This window comes from Rhinoraja longicauda, chromosome 11 (genome assembly GCF_053455715.1).
Source record: "Rhinoraja longicauda isolate Sanriku21f chromosome 11, sRhiLon1.1, whole genome shotgun sequence".
Lineage (NCBI taxonomy): Eukaryota > Metazoa > Chordata > Chondrichthyes > Rajiformes > Arhynchobatidae > Rhinoraja > Rhinoraja longicauda.
In genome coordinates this window covers 26667909-26685672 of record NC_135963.1, presented here as the reverse complement: position 1 = coordinate 26685672, position 17764 = coordinate 26667909, and the positions used below count along the sequence as shown (strand labels likewise).

The 17764-nt window shown below is 43.1% G+C and overlaps 1 protein-coding gene across 1 annotated transcript in view; it reads right to left on the bottom strand.

Annotated features, from left to right (window-relative positions):
* LOC144598400 (ras-related protein Rab-3B) overlaps nucleotides 1–17764 on the bottom strand; it is an 80697-nt gene that overhangs the window by 13921 nt on the left and 49012 nt on the right. The window contains exon 3 of the mRNA XM_078408536.1: nucleotides 1235–1353. Coding sequence (XP_078264662.1) covers nucleotides 1235–1353 — 119 coding nt within the window. The remainder of the gene's footprint in view (nucleotides 1–1234; nucleotides 1354–17764) is intronic.

The window sequence follows — 17764 nt, the reverse complement described above, 5'->3', positions numbered from 1 at the left end:
ACGTGTCTTAAAAAGTTGCATCTCTACAGAAAAGTATAACAATTGTGTATTAAAAAATTTGCCTGGCACATTGAAACATTTCAGGGAACTTATTGCAAAAAAATGCCTCTGCATTGCAATAACCTAGGTAAATTCAGCAACTATTGTGCCAAAATCTCTTCAATTACATTGTTTGGTTAAAGAATGGTTAATTTGTGCTTATGATAGTACTCATTCAGGAGGAGTTATAGATCTCCAACAAATGAACAATGAAATTAAAAATAGAGCTATACCCTGCTAATTCCAGAAATCTGATCCTCCACTGCAGATGGGCTGTGACTGTATTTGATGTCACAGTTAACTAGCAAAAGGAAACACCGCAGGAAATTGAACTCCATTCAATTCTGCATGTTTTCTGGAAAATAATTAAATTTCCTAAATAATTTTCCTTTTCTTCTCAGATGTGCTGCAGGTAATTGTATTGTTACCACACCTTTCAAATTGCATAAGATATCTCCAGAGAGATCTTCCTAGATTGATTGCCAGAGTCAGGCAGCATTTAAATAGAAGATAGACACAAAATTCTGGAGTAACTCAGCGGGTCAAGCAGCATCTCTGGAGAAAATGGATAGGTGATGTATCAGGTCTGGTCCCTTCTTCAGACTGATGTAGGTGGGTGGAGGCAGGGGAACTGGAAGCAAGAAAAAAACAGGACAAATCAGGGCCAGTCACAGGCAAGAAGGTTCCCTGATAGGCTGATCGTTGGCTGGAGACAGGTGAGAGCCCAAGAGGGATACATCATTGCGAACTGTAGATCTGGTTAACGGACCTTTACTGGAGGGAAGGGGGGTGGAGGAGAAGAGGGAGGGGTTGGGAGAGAATTAAGCGTTGATACGATTGGGTTATAAGCTACCCAAGTGAAACATGAGATGCTGTTCCTCCAATTTTCATGTGGTCTCACTCTGCCAATAGAGGAGACCAAAGACAGAAAGGTCAGCATGGGAATGGGAAGGGGAGTTAAAGTGGTCCCCTCTCCAACATTTAAATCACTTAGTTTGCCATTTGAGATGAAAGTGAACTGACACCACCAACTGGTGAATTCAAGATAACATTTGTATTGGTCTATTTATACAACATGTTATTTGTCTTAGGAGTGCCCAATGAAAATATAATTTTGAGAATAGGTGGATGTAGGTAATCATTTAAAAAAGTGAACACATGGATAGCATGAGGAGAGATTGAAAATGCAGCTCACCAGTCTTGTACTGCATTAAAGGATTCTTCATTGGCAATGTCATACATAAGTATGAAGCCCATGGCTCCTCTGTAGTAAGCAGTTGTAATGGTTCTGTATCGTTCTTGACCAGCTGTATCCTGTAAAATAGAACTTCAGTTTACTCATGGTGAGAGGGACATTACAAAAACAACCTTTGCAATGCTTATAAGAACAGTTAGTTAAGCAAATTGAATCCATAAGGATCAATACTTGCATTAATTTGGCACTGGTAAATATAGCATGAAGAAACATGGACCCACTACAGTTCGCATACCGTCCGAACAGGTCCACGGATGATGCGGTCTCCCAGGTTCTACACACCGCTCTCTCTCATCTGGACAGCCAGGGGGGCTATGTGAGGATGCTGTTCATTGACTTTAGTTCAGCATTCAACACAATAGTCCCCAGCAGACTGGTTGAGAAGCTGCTGGAACTGGGGCTTAGCACCCCTCTGTGTGCCTGGGTCCTGGACTTTCTCACTGCCAGGCCCCAAGTGGTCAGGATGGGGGATCACACATCTAGCTCCCTCACCCTGAACATAGGATCCCCCCAGGGCTGCGTCCTTAGCCCCCTACTGTACTCCCTGTACACACATGACTGTAGGGCCAGGTTCAGCTCAAACTCCATCATCAAGTTTGCTGATGACACTGTGATGGTGGGCCGGATCTCCAACAACGATGAGAAGGCCTACCGGGAGGAGGTGGCTGATCTGGCACTCTGGTGTCAGGACAATAGCCTCCTCTTGAATGTCACTAAAACAAAGGAGCTGATTGTGGACTTCAGAAGGGCTAAACATCCAAGGACAATACAATACAATACAATACAATATACAATACAATATATCTTTATTGTCATTGTACCCAGGGGTACAACGAGATTGGGAATGCGCCTCCCATACGATGCACTAATTTAGGTAATTTAGACAGCAGCAACCCAACGAAACGAACAGTTGTAACAGTTTTGGACAGGGTAAAGTGCAAGTTGATCTATGCGTTGTGGCCATCCGGCTCAGCAGGACCGGTTCATAGCAGCTATGGCCCTGGGGATGAAGCTGTTCCTGAGTCTGGAGGTGCGGGCATAGAAGGCCTTGTATCGTCTGCCCGATGGAAGGAGTTCGAACAGACTGTTGCAGGGGTGTGAAGAGTCTTTGTGGATGCTGGTGGCTTTTCTGAGGCATCGTGTGTTGTAGATGCCCTCCAAGTCTGGTAGCTGTGTTCCGATGGCCCTCTGAGCTCTATGGACTACCCGCTGTAGAGCTTTCCTTTCTGCCTCCGTGCAGCTGAGGTACCACACAGGGATTCCATGCGTTAGGATGCTCTCTATGGTGCAGCGGTAGAAGGTCTTCAGCAGCTGTTGGGGTAGACCAGACTTTTTCAGTGTTCTTAAGTAGAACAGTCTTTGTTGTGCCTTCTTGACCAGCGCAGCAGTGTTATTGGACCATGTTAGGTCCTCCGAAATGTGAGTGCCCAGAAACTTGAAGCTGGACACTCTCTCCACACTGACCCCATTGATAGAGATCGGGGCATATTCCCCGTTATGTGACCTACGGAAGTTGATGATCAGCTCCTTGGTCTTGGTGGTATTTAGGGACAGGTTGTTATCCGAGCACCAGTCCGCCAGGTTCTGCACCTCCGCTCTATAGTTTGTTTCATCCCCGTTGGTGATCAGCCCGATCACCGTTGTGTCATCTGCAAACTTGACAATGGTGTTGGTGTCGAATGCAGGAACACAGTCGTGTGTGAAGAGGGAGTAGAGCATGGGGCTCAGAACACAGCCCTGTGGTGTGCCGGTACTCAGGGTGATAGTGGAGGACAGGTGCGGGCCCATTCTCACTGCCTGCGGTCGTTCCAGCAGGAAGTCCAGGATCCAGTCACATAATGACGAGCTAAGGCCTAGCTGGTGGAGTTTGGTGATGAGCTTGGTGGGGATGACCGTGTTGAAGGCGGAGCTATAGTCTATGAATAGCATCCTCACGTACGTGCCCTGTCTCTCTAGGTGAGTCAGGACAGTGTGAAGAGCCAGAGAGATGGCGTCCTCTGTAGATCTATTTGCCCTGTATGCAAATTGATGTGGGTCCAGTGAGTCAGGGATGCTGGATTTGATGTGTGAGAGGACTAGCCTCTCAAAGCACTTCATGACAATCGGCGTTAGGGCAACCGGGCGGTAGTCGTTCAGGTTGGAGATCTTTGCTTTTTTCGGCACCGGAACTATGATAGCCGACTTCAGGCACTTGGGGACCGTAGCCAGAGATAATGACAGGTTAAAGATCTTGGTGAATACCTCAGCCAGCTGTTCAGCACAGTCCTTCAGTACCCTTCCTTGAACACCATCCGGTCCTGCAGCCTTGCGTGGGTTGACCCTTTGCAGAGCGCGTTGTACCTCCTGTGTGCTCAGTTGCAAGACCTGTCCCACCGCCTCGGCTGGGGTTCTTTCACTCAAGGTGGTTTTGCCAGTTTCAAAGCGGGCAAAGAAGGTGTTAAGCTCGTTGGTCAATGCCATATCGCTGTGGGGGCAGGCAGGGCTGCTCTTGTAGCCAGTGATGTCCCTGACACCCTGCCACATGCTTCTGGTGTCCGTGGTGTTGAAGTGGTCTTCCACCCGTTGCCTATGGGTGTCTTTGGCCCTTTTAATACCTTTGCTTAGGTGTGATCTGGCAACACTGTATGCTGAAGTGTCACCAGATTTAAAGGCATTGTTGCGTGCCCTCAGCAGGTTCTGTACCTCCTTGTTCATCCAGGGTTTCCGGTTTGGGAACATCTTTATCACCTTGTCCTCCGTGACATTTTCCACACAGCAGTTGATGTAGGAGAGCACAGTGGATGCGTATTCCTCCAAGTCTACCTCTATCTCTGAACCGTAGGTGGCCTGTTGTGCAAACAGGTTCCCAGTCGGTGCGATCAAAGCAGTCCTGGAGTTGTAGGGTGGCATTCTCGGGCCATATTTTGACCGTCTTTATTGTGGGTTTGGTCTTGCGGATGAGGGGTTTGTATGCGGGCAGTAGAAACAGTGAGAGGTGATCGGATTGTCCCAGGGGTGGGCAGGGGAGAGCTCTGTAGGCGTCCTTTACATTGGTGTACACCTTGTCCAGTGTGTTTGAGCCCCTGGTAGGGCACTGCACATGCTGATGGAATTTGTGGAGCGAGGCTCGTAGGTCGACCTGATTGAAGTCCCCTGCAACAATGAAGGCACCGTTGGGGTGGGCATCCTGCTGCTTACTGATGGCCGAGTGCAGCTGTGCTAATGCTAGGTTAGCATTAGCCTGTGGGGGAATGTATACGGCCATGATGATGACCACCGTAAACTCCCGCGGCAGATAGAACGGCCTACATTTGAGCAGTAAGTACTCCAGGTCTGGGGAGCAGTAGCTCTCTATTGCAGTGTGGTTGGTGCACCAGTCATTGTTAATGTAGATGCAGAGCCCACCGCCCTTGCTCTTACCGGAGTCCTTTGACGTACACGCCACTGGAGATAAATGGGTCTATTGTGGATAGGGTGAGCAGTTTCAAATACTTGGGAGTCCGCATCGCAGAGGATCTGACGTGGGCAACGCACATTGCCGCACTGGTGGGTAAGGCTAAGCAGTGCCTTTACCACCTTAGACAACTGAGGAAATTCAGAGTGTCGCTGAGGATCCTTCATTGCTTCTACTCTGGGGCTGTAGAGAGCATCCTGTCCGGCAACATTACAGTCTGGTTTGGGAACAGCTCTGCCCAGGACAGGATGGCCCTGCAGAGAGTAGTGCGTTCGGCAGAACGCACCATGGGAACTACACTCGTCCCCCTGCAGGACCTATACATCAGGAGGTGCAGATCCAGAGCAAGCAAGATCATGAGGGACCCCTGCCACCCCAGTAACGGACTGTTCCAGATGCTACGGTCAGGCAAACGCCTCCGCTGTCACGCTGTGAAAACGGAGAGGATGAGACGGAGCTTCTTCCCACAGGCCATCAGGACTGTCAACTTTGATAACCCCAGAGACTAAATTTTTGTCGACACTTTTTGTGCTATGTTTAGTAACTTATTAACTTTATTTATATGCTGTATCTGTAATTATTTTTGTGCACAACCCGCAGGCATTGCCACTTTCATTTCACTGCACATCGAGTATGTGTATGTGACAAATAAATTTGACTTGACTTGACTTGACTTGTAAACAAGACAGCTCTGAGTAAAAGCAACCATAACAAGTCCGAGTTAAATATTATTTAGTAGAAGTATTGATGAGAGTCAATATTCAAGAGCAACATTTTAAAATCTCCACATAAGAAATAAGCTAAAAATAATGGGGCGGCATGGTGGCGCAGCAGTGGAGTTGCTTGCTTACAGCGCAAGAGACCTGGGTTGGACCCTGACTGTGGGTGCCGTCTGTAAAGAGTCAGCACAAAAGGGAAAAAGTACATCTGGGTGAGTGCTGGTGCAACAACCCCTCGCTCAGCATCAACAATACCAAGGAACTAACTTTGACTTTAGAAAGGAAATGTTGGGAGACCATGTGCCAGATTTCATTGGTGGGTTGGTGGTGTAAAGAGCTAGCAGCTTCAAATTGCTGGGCATTAATATTTTGGATGACCTTCCTGGGCCCTGCACATAGAAGAAGGAACTACCATGCACACCACAAACTTGTTTTCTTTTTGTATTTGCACTAATGTCTTGTTCTTGTTTTTGCCCAGATGCTAGCAAGATTTTCATTGTACCTGTACCTCTCCACACTTGTGCACATGACAATAGACTTGACGAAGAAAGATGTATTTCAGATTGACAGGCAAAATTGTCAATACATCAATTGGGAGCAAATGGTAAACCAATGGTAAAATGAAGAACATTTACCACCAGTAAAGAGCTAAGATCAGTGAGCAGATAGTAGTAATTATGAACCAAAATGGTGCAACAAAGATTTCAGGTGATGTATAGAAGAAAGTTCACAAAGTTTGCTGGTACCTCAGGAAGTAAGATATAAACATCAGAGCTGTGTCAGAGAAGTGGTGCAGGAGAAGAGTTGAATGGCAATGGAAGGACATTGCTCTCTTACCATAATAACAGGAACATGGTGAATGTTGATTTCAATGATAATATGAAATTTATATTTATTCAATATTTTCTTAAGAGTTATACAGCGTGGAAACTAGCCCTTTGGACCAACTTGCTCACACCGGCCAACATGTCCCAGCTACACTAGTCCTACCTGCCCGCGTTTGGCCCATATCTCTCCAAACCTGTCCTATACAAGTACCAGTCTAACTGTTTTTTAAACACTGGGTTAGTCCCTGCCTCAACTACCTTCTCTGGCAGCTCGTTCCATACACCCACCACCCTTTGTGTGAAAAAGTTACCCCTCGGATTCCTATTAAATCTGTTTTCCTTTACTTTAAAGTTCTTCCTTGAATATTTATTGGAGGAAAAAACGTGTCCACGAATAATAATTATTTAAGCATAATTATAGATTTTAACAGCAGCATCAGAAAGTTCATTGAGATCAGTTTGTTCATAAATGATTCTAAGGTCGGGAGAGTTGTTGATGGTGTGGCAGATTGTCTTAGGCTACAAAGAGCTATTGATGTGTTAGTGAAATGTCCTGAAAAATGTCAGCTGGAGTTTAATCCAGAGAAATATGAGGTGATGCATTGTGGAAGCAAAGTGCTGGAGTAATTCAGCGGGGTCAGGCAGGATCTGTGGATAGGCAACATTTTGGGTTGGGACTCTTCTTTAAACTCATTGTAGTAGGCAGGAGAAAGTTGTAAGAGACGTAGGAGCAGGATAAAGCCTGGTGATAGGTGATACAGGCGAGGGGGGGTTCTTTTGATTGGCAGTTTATAGACAATAGACAATAGACAATAGGTGCAGGAGGAGGCCATTCAGCCCTTCGAGCCAGCACCGCCATTCAATGCGATCATGGCTGATCACTATCAATCAGTACCCCGTTCCTGCCTTCTCCCCATACCCCCTCACTCCGCTATCCTTAAGAGCTCTATCCAGCTCTCTCTTGAAAGCATCCAACGAACTGGCCTCCACTGCCTTCTGAGGCAGAGAATTCCACACCTTCACCACCCTCTGACTGAAAAAGTTCTTCCTCATCTCCGTTCTAAATGGCCTACCCCTTATTCTCAAACTGTGGCCCCTTGTTCTGGACTCCCCCAACATTGGGAACATGTTATCTGCCTCTAATGTGTCCAATCCCCTAATTATCTTATATGTTTCAATAAGATCCCCCCTCATCCTTCTAAATTCCAGTGTATACAAGCCCAATCGCTCCAGCCTTTCAACATACGACAGTCCCGCCATTCCGGGAATTAATCTAGTGAACCTACGCTGCACGCCCTCCATAGCAAGAATATCCTTCCTCAAATTTGGAGACCAAAACTGCACACAGTACTCCAGGTGCGGTCTCACCAGGGCCCGGTACAACTGTAGAAGGACCTCTTTGCTCCTATACTCAACTCCTCTTGTTACGAAGGCCAACATTCCATTGGCTTTCTTCACTGCCTGCTGAACCTGCATGCTTCCTTTCATTGACTGATGCACTAGGACACCCAGATCTCGTTGAACTCCCCCTCCTCCTAACTTGACACCATTCAGATAATAATCTGCCTTTCTATTCTTACTTCCAAAGTGAATAACCTCACACTTATCTACATTAAACTGCATCTGCCATGTATCCGCCCACTCACACAACCTGTCCAGGTCACCCTGCAGCCTTATTGCATCTTCCTCACAATTCACACTACCCCCCAACTTAGTATCATCTGCAAATTTGCTAATGGTACTTTTAATCCCTTCGTCTAAGTCATTAATGTATATCGTAAATAGCTGGGGTCCCAGCACCGAACCTTGCGGTACCCCACTGGTCACTGCCTGCCATTCCGAAAGGGACCCATTTATCCCCACTCTTTGCTTTCTGTCTGTTAACCAATTTTCTATCCATGTCAGTACCCTACCCCCAATACCATGTGCCCTAATTTTGCCCACTAATCTCCTATGTGGGACCTTGTCGAAGGCTTTCTGAAAGTCGAGGTACACCACATCCACTGACTCTCCCTTGTCAATTTTCCTAGTTACATCCTCAAAAAATTCCAGTAGATTTGTCAAGCATGATTTCCCCTTCGTAAATCCATGCTGACTCGGAACGATCCCGTTACTGCTATCCAAATGCTCAGCAATTTCGTCTTTTATAATTGACTCCAGCATTTTCCCCACCACTGATGTCAGACTAACTGGTCTATAATTACCCGTTTTCTCTCTCCCTCCTTTCTTAAAAAGTGGGATAACATTTGCTATTCTCCAATCCACAGGAACTGATCCTGAATCTATAGAACATTGAAAAATGATCTCCAATGCTTCCACTATTTCTAGAGCCACCTCCTTAAGTACTCTGGGATGCAGACCATCAGGCCCTGGGGATTTATCAGCCTTCAGTCCCATCAGTCTACCCAAAACCATTTCCTGCCTAATGTGGATTTCCTTCAGTTCCTCCATCACCCTAGGTTCTCCAGCCCCTAGAACATTTGGGAGATTGTGTGTATCTTCCTCAGTGAAGACAGATCCAAAGTAACGGTTTAACTCGTCTGCCATTTCTTTGTTCCCCATAATAAATTCCCCTGCTTCTGTCTTCAAGGGACCCACATTTGCCTTGACTATTTTTTTCCTCTTCACGTACCTAAAAAAACTTTTGCTATCCTCCTTTATATTATTGGCTAGTTTACCCTCGTACCTCATCTTTTCTCCTCGTATTGCCTTTTTAGTTAACTTTTGTTGCTCTTTAAAAGAGTCCCAATCCTCTGTCTTCCCACTCTTCTTTGCTATGTTATACTTCCTCTCCTTAATTTTTATGCTGTCCCTGACTTCCCTTGTCAGCCACAGGTGTCTCTTACTCCCCTTAGAGTCTTTCCACCTCTTTGGAATAAATTGATCCTGCAACCTCTGCATTATTCCCAGGAATACCTGCCATTGCTGTTCTACCGTCTTCCCTGCTAGGGCCTCCTTCCAATCAATTTTGGCCAGCTCCCGCCTCATGCCTCTGTAATCCCCTTTGCTATACTGTAATACCGACACTTCCGATTTTCCCTTCTGCCTTTCCATTTGCAGAGTAAAACTTATCATGTTGTGATCACTGCCTCCTAATGGCTCTTTTACCTCTAGTCCCCTTATCAGATCAGGATCATTACAAAGGACAGAGATGAAAAGACAACGAGAAGAGTGGAGAAATGTGAAGCCAAGGGAAGGAAAATAGGTGAAAGGGGAAAAGTAAAAATAGATACGCATCCAGGTGGGACATAGGGAAGAGATGGGGAAAAAGAGGGAGGGGATGTTTGTAGGTTAGTTACCTAAAATTGGAGAGTTCATACCATTAGATTCATGTTCTTAATAGTACCCTTCCTAAAACTACTGATCAAAAGGGAACATAATATTCTATCTGTAGCCTAAACAATGATTTGTATGTTTTTACCATTACTGCTTTGCTTTGCTTTCTATGGACTTATTTATAAAATCAAAGGTCGCATTTTCACTATTTTATTAATCTCTTGTATTTAAAGTTGCATGAAAAATGGTATCTTCTCTTTAAGATTCCACTTAAAATGCATCTAATATCACATTTTGGTCTATTATTTAAGCACTCTTCACCATAAACCTAATTTCTTTTTAGTGTCCTCTGGAATTTTGAATTTATGCCTTACATTGCCAAGTCCAGTTAATTTATTCTTTGGGAAGAATAATGATTCCAGCAGCCTGAGATCATCAAATGAGCCTTCATCTCTGTAGCTAAGGTCTACATTAGGTAGAAAACATACCAGCTACAGTAGGTCAGCACAGGAGTCTAACTGTTAACAATAACATGCTTCATATTCTTCACTGCTGGATTCCATGTCCACAATGCGCTTCATTGCAGAAAATCAATGATGTCAGAAGATGGTTTGATTTTCTTCTCAACCAACTGTTAAGTAAACAGAGGTTTTGATCTTCAAAATGAAGATTACTGTACAGTTCTTTTTCTTGAAACCATTGAGCCATTCATCACAGACAAAACGAGAGGTCAAGTTTGAACTTGCAGTGCCCTCCATAATGTTTGGGTCAAAGACCCATTATTTATTTATTTGCCTCTGTACTCCACAATTTGAGATTTGTAATAGAAAAAATCACATGTGGTTAAAGTGCACATTGTCAGATTTTATTAAAGGGTATTTTTATACATTTTGGTTTCACCATGTCGAAATTACAGCTGTGTTTATGCATAGTCCCCCCATTTCAGGGCACCGTAATGTTTGGGACACAGCAATGTCATGTAAATGAAAGTAGTCATTTTAGTATTTTGTTGCATATCCTTTGCAATGTAATGACTGCTTGAAGTCTGCGATTCATGGACATCACCAGTTGCTGGGTGTCTTTTCTGGTGACGCTCTGCCAGGCCTGTATTGCAGCCACCTTTAGCTTATGCTTGTTTTGGGGCTAGTCCCCTTCAGTTTTCTCTTCAGCATATAAAAGGCATGCTCAGTTGGGTTCAGATCAGGTGATTGACTTGGCCACTTAAGAATTGACCATTTTTTAGCTTTGAAAAACTCCTTTGTTGCTTCAGCAGTATGTTTCGGATCATTGACTTGCTGTAGAATGAACCGCCGGCCAATGAGTTTTGAGGCATTTGTTTGAACGAGCAGATAGGATGTGTCATACACTTCAGAATTCATTATGCTCTGACCATCAGCAGTTGTATCATCCATGAAGATAAGTGAGCCAGTACCTTCAGCAGCCATACATGCCCAGGCCATAACATATAACATATAACATATAACAACTACTGCACGGAAACAGGCCCGTTCGGCCCTTCCAGTCCACGCCGACCACTCTCCCTGACCTAGTCTCATCTACCTGCACTCAGACCATAACCCTCTAATCCCCTCTTATCCATATACCTATCCAATTTACTCTTAAATAATAAAATCGAGCCAGCCTCCACCACTTCCACCGGAAGCCCATTCCATACAGCCACCACCCTCTGAGTAAAGAAGTTACCCCTCATGTTACCCCTAAACTTTTGTCCCTCAATTCTGAAGCTATGTCCCCACGTCAACTCTGTCCGTCCCTCTCAAAATTTAAAAAACCTCTATCAAGTCCCCCCTCAACCTTCTACGCTCCAAAGAATAAAGACCCAACCTGTTCAACCTCTCTCTGTAGCTTAAGTGCTGAAACCCAGGCAACATTCTAGTAAATCTCCTCTGTACCCTCTCCATTTTGTCGACATCTTTCCTATAATTTGGCGACCAGAACTGCACACCATACTCCAGATGAGGTAGTATGCTTTGGATCTTGGGCAGTTCCTTCTCTCTTGCCATCACTCTGATATAAGTTAATCTTCGTCTCATCTGTCCACAAGACCTTTTTCCAGAACAGTGGTTGCTTTTTTATGTACTTCTTGGCAAACTATAACCTGGCCATCCTATTTTTGCGGCTAACCAGTGGTTTGCATCTTGCAGTGTAACCTCTGTATTTCTGTTCATGAAGTCTTCTGCAGATATAGATCATTGACAAATCCACACCTGACTTCTGAAGAGTGTTTCTGATCTGTCAGACAGGTGTTTGGGGATTTTTCTTTATTATAGAGAGAATTCTTCTGTCATCAGCTGTGGAGGTCATTGCATTGCAAAGGATATGCAACAAAATACTAAACATGACTACTTTCATTTACATAATGTCCGAAACATTATGGTGCCTTGAAATGGGGGGACTATGTATAAACACTGCTGTAATTTCTACATGGTGAACCAAAATGTATAAAAATGGCCTTTATTAAAATCTGAATATGTGCACTTTAACCACATACAGAGGCAAATAAATAAATGATGAGACTTTGTCCCAAACATCATGGAGGGCACTAGGTCACTGGAGCTGTGAGGTAGCAGCTCAACTGGCTGCACACTGTGCCACCATTGTGAAATGACAAAATCATTCCACAGACCAGAGGAAAATTATTAAATTGCACCATGTCAGCTATGGTTGGCCTTGCAGTTGAGGTCCGGGCCATTTTGAACTCGGGGGCCTTAAATACTATGGTTGCAGTTGTGAGAGAGCAAATCCTTCGACACCTCTCACATTTCGGTAGATATTGACCCACCAAGAGGATTTAGACTTGCACAAGATAGATGTGTGAAATAAATTGTTTCCTGGCTAAATGTCAAACACCATTCAAAAGGCGTTATTTTCAAAATCACTTTATAGGTGGACCAAAGTGCATGGCGTAATTAAGCTGGGTTGTGAGGAAGGTGCAGAGATGCTTTAAGGGGATGAAGACCAGTCAAGTGAAAGAGTGTGGATACAACAAATTGTGTGGAAAGCATGATGTTATCCACTCTGGTAGAAGAAAAAAGAAAGGAAGTGTATTTTTTAAACAATAAGAAATTGAACGATGTTAGTGATCAGAGGGTCTGGTGCACAGAGATGTGTGGTGCGTCCGTCACCGTGTCCGTCGGAAATCAGCACCACTGTGTCGCTAATGTTTTCAACAATTTTAAATTGGAAAAAAGTCTGGTGTCCTTGCGCATGAATCAGTGAAAGTTAGCACGTAGGTCCAACAGGTAATTTGTAAGGGAATAATCGTTTCTTGCATTTAAAACTTAGAAGCATAATTCCCATTTTTAAATAATTAAAGTCCCAATTTAAACAAAAACAATACAGCAATTATCCTCTTACTTTTCAGAACAAAAGCAAATATGATTGTAAAGCAAACAATGGGAAATTTGTTTATTGCCGCAAATTTTAGAGGATTTTTTTTTGAACTGGCTACTCAACATAAAAAATGTCTACATTTACGGATGGACATAAGAATGTAACGAGAATGTGACCACATTAGCAGATACAATAGACAATAGGTGCAGGAGGAGGCCATTCGGCCCTTCGAGCCAGCACCGCCATTTAATGTGATCATGGCTGATCATTCTCAATCAGTACCCCGTTCCTGCCTTCTCCCCATACCCCCTGACTCCGCTATCCTTAAGAGCTCTATCTAGCTCTCTCTTGAATGCATTCAGAGAATTGGCCTCCACTGCCTTCTGAGGCAGAGAATTCCACAGATTCACAACTCTCTGACTGAAAAAGTTTTTCCTCATCTCAGTTCTAAATGGCCTACCCCTTATTCTTAAACTGTGGCCCTTTGTTCTGGACTCCCCCAACATTGGGAACATGTTTCCTGCCTCTAACGTGTCCAACGCGGCACGGTAGCGCAGCGGTAGAGTTGCTGCTTTACAGCGAATGCAGCGCCGGAGACTCAGGTTCGATCCTGACTACGGGTGCTGCACTGTAAGGAGTTTGTACGTTCTCCCCGTGACCTGCGTGGGTTTTCTCCGAGATCTTCGGTTTCCTCCCACACTCCAAAGACGTACAGGTATGTAGGTTAATTGGCTGGGTAAATGTAAAAATTGTCCCTAGTGGGTGTAGGATAGTGTTAATGTACGGGGATCACTGGGCGGCACGGACTTGGAGGGCCGAAAAGGCCTGTTTCCGGCTGTATATATATGATATGATAACCCCTTAATAATCTTATACGTTTCGATAAGATCTCCTCTCATCCTTCTAAATTCCAGTGTATACAAGCCTAATCGCTCCAGTCTTTCAACATATGACAGTCCCGCCATTCCGGGAATTAACCTAGTAAACTTACGCTGCACGCCCTCAATAGCAAGAATATCCTTCCTCAAATTTGGAGACCAAAACTGCACACAGTACTCCAGGTGCGGTCTCACTAGGGCCCTGTACAACTGCAGAAGGACCTCTTTGCTCCTATACTCAACTCTTCTTGTTATGAAGGCCAGCATTCCATTGGCTTTCTTCACTGCCTGCTGTACCTGCATGCTTCCTTTCAGTGACTGATGCACTAGGACACCCAGATCTCGTTGTACGTTCCCTGTTCCTAACTTGACACCATTCAGATAATACTCTGCCTTCCTATTCTTACCACCAAAGTGGATAACCTCACACTTATCCACATTAAACTGCATCTGCCATGCATCCGCCCACTCACTCAACCTGTCCAAGTCACCCTGCAACCTCAGTTCACTCTACCACCCAGCTTTGTATCATCTGCAAATTTGCTAATGGTACTTTTAATCCCTTCATCCAAGTCATTAATGTATATTGTAAATAGCTGTGGTCCCAGCACCGAGCCTTGCGGTGCCCCACTAGTCACTGCCTGCCATTCTGAAAGGGACCCATTTATCCCCACTCTTTGCTTTCTGTCTGTCAACCAATTTTCTATCCATGTCAGTACCCTACCTCCAATGCCACGTGCTCTAATTTTGCCCACTAATTGATAATTAGCACAAATTGTACATCAAAGAGCTTTTTTTAAACAATAGATGTGGATAATTAACAGCAGAGTTGTAAACCTCTTCTGGAAAGATAACTTTAGTAATGAGATCGTTTTGAATTTCCTTATCTACTATTTCTCATGCGTCTGTTTCCTGATGATAACATTTTTCCCAACACTCCTCTGTTGAGCAATAAGCTGACGGAGACTATTACCATGACAACGGTCTAGAATAAGCCAAGCTCTGCCTGTACTCATCCAGTAGATAAGCACAAACCTTTGCCTTTGAAATTAAAGCTTGTATATTTTTCTTTATATAAAAGTCTTGATCAAATATAGTGTATTTTTTTCTCAAATTCATTAAAAAGTGTATTTATCCTTTAAACCCTTTCTGAGAAAGAACCCACAGCCATGATTTCCTCTCTTCTAACATGGGCTATTTTTATTCATTGATGTCTCTCTTTTTAAAAAAATCTATGCACATTTTGTGCACACTCATCTGATAGGCAAGATAAGTTAAATTGGTACTTATTTGATGCCAAATTACAATGGATTAGATTACACTGGACCCAGCCAAAGTTTCCCAGCTGACCCTACACAAGCCCTGTGATCAACATGACTGCTACCGTGTCACTGTGAATCAGTTGACAAATGTTAACTAAAACTCAGATAGCACAACCCGAGGTCCCACCCAGGAAGCAGCCTGGTGGTCTTCTGACAACTTATGCTGTTAGAGTCTCCAAATGTGTCTAATAATTTAATATTGGAAATCAATGTTAAAATGTAACTTTTAAGATCTAAAACCAATAAAACATACTAAATTGCTGTCAACCAACTGGAAACATAAATATTCACTAAACTGAAGAAAAATAAACCCTAATGAAAGTGAGCGATGAATGGTACCCTGCTGGATTTGCCAGCAATGGGTGGCCAAGAGCTCAGGGTTCAAATACAAAGTGTGTCTGCCCCATTACCTCAGCAACTAATGGACGGCTCTGGATTCACTCATGAGTGCATTGGCACTGAAAACCCAGGAAACACCAATGTGTGTTCTGCGGCTAGATAGCAATTCCCTGTGGAACTGCAAGCAAGCTGTCAGCGTGTTCCTGTGTATTGTCAGGAGTGACCTGGGGAAGAGACTCTGTACTGAAATGAAGTATATCAAAATACAGCAGAGAAAGGATATGAACAACATTGTTGGAAAGCGGTTAATCAATCATCAACTTCAATTTAAAAAAAAAATTTAACAGGTGAACTAAATACTAAAATAAAATTTTGGCTCAGTATATTCTCAGGATGTGGACTTCACAATTAGTAATTGGATGCTATACCTCCCACTTTATATCAAATTAACAAAATAAATGTGACTGGCATCTCCCATCTGCCAGACATTCATTTCCCATCTGTCATATCTGGGAATGGAGAACCATTTATGTCAATTGCACTCAGCATATTAAAAATAGAGATGAAGAAAATAGAAATGTTTGAATATTATATAGTTATTATTCTTTTTCATTGTTCAAAAGTGATTTTTTAAACTTTTATACAAATTTAATGATCAATAATGCATGTAGGCAGCAATCTTTAAGCAGTTTCCAAAATATAATCAAATCAGCTTTATGTGATATCATTGCCTGATTAATGCAAAAAAAACATATCCTTCGCTACACAGACATCAAAATAAATATTAACACGTCAAAGGATTGAATGAACATTTAATAAAGCTGGGGTGATAGAACAGTCCAAAGATGGTACAATTAAGAATATGACATTTATCAGCCAAAGCTAAATTATCTCTAAACCTACAATCACTTGCTATTCATCATAGAAAAGGACAGTTCTTACAATTATGTTTTGCCTCAGGACCACAAAAGATGCGCAAACATCTTCCAGCAGATTACTCTCTTGCTCGTGAAACCCTTGTCCTGCCTCACCTACCCAGTTTAAACCGTTGACTGGGCTCCAGTTATTAAGTATGGAAATTAAAAAATATATAGATGCTGGAAATCTGAGATAAAACGATATGTTTAACATATTCCAACGCTCTGACAGTATGAGTGGACAAAGAAACAGTTAATGTTTCAAGTCAAATATATTTCACCAGAGGAAACAAACTAGTTCTGAGTAACTGGGAGAGGGAGCGGCAGAAAGAACACAGTAAATATCTGCGAGTGGGTTTGGACCAAGCTGGTCAGAATGACTCTAATGCTATTGGTGCCATTTTAAGAGAGGTTAATAAATACTTGTTAATTAAGGCCAATCTATCTGGAGGAGGGTAAATAAAAGAAGGTGAATGAGGGCTTTAGGGAAACAAAAAGAACAATGCTGGAACCATAAAGCCGGAAGCGCAAAACAGATTAGGGAGCATCGACAGAGAGAAGCAAAACTGAATTAGGTTAATGTTACATTTTAATATCTCTCTCAGAAGTAGCCACTTCTGGAAGACAGGAAAGGCTGGTTTATTACATTTTTAAAATTTAATATTGAGTTATGAAGACTGCAAATACGAGACAGTAGACGGGGTGCTTGTTTTAATTTGGTTTGGCTTAATTGGAAAAGAATAGGAGGCCAAAAACAGAGAAAGCCAAGTGTGGATTAAAGATTGGAGTGAAGCTCCGAGTCAACCATTCATTGAACTGGCTAGTAATGTGGGTTCACTATCCCATCTCACAAATCAGATACAAATGAGGTCACTAAGTGGCTGGATTTCACCCCAAGAACAAAGATGTGATGTTTGATCTAGCCATCACCTCCTCCTCGATGTCAATCAATAATAAGAATTTGGGTTTATTTTGTGAAGAGTCACAGGTGCAAATCTATCTTTTAATCAGCAAGCAGGAAGTGTAATCACCACTCCTGTAATCAGCACTCTGCCCCATAACATGAAAACCAAACAGAGAAATGACTGATGTCATATGAGTGTTCTGTCAAGATAAAATCTGGGAGCAGGTGGATATTTAGGAGATGTGTTAATTTAAAACATTGCTATTAAAAATTTACATTTTCTACAAGAGGATGAAAATCACTGGGAGGTTAAAAAATGTTAGATTATTATATTTCACATTTGTATTTTGTTTTCCTGTAATATCTTGGCTTTATGGATTCATTTATTGATCTGCAAAAGACTCATTTATTGATCTGCAAAAGACTTCAGCCAGATACTTACTTGGCTTTGTTTAAATAATATTATACTTTGCAGGAGTCACTGGCATGTTGGTATTGAAA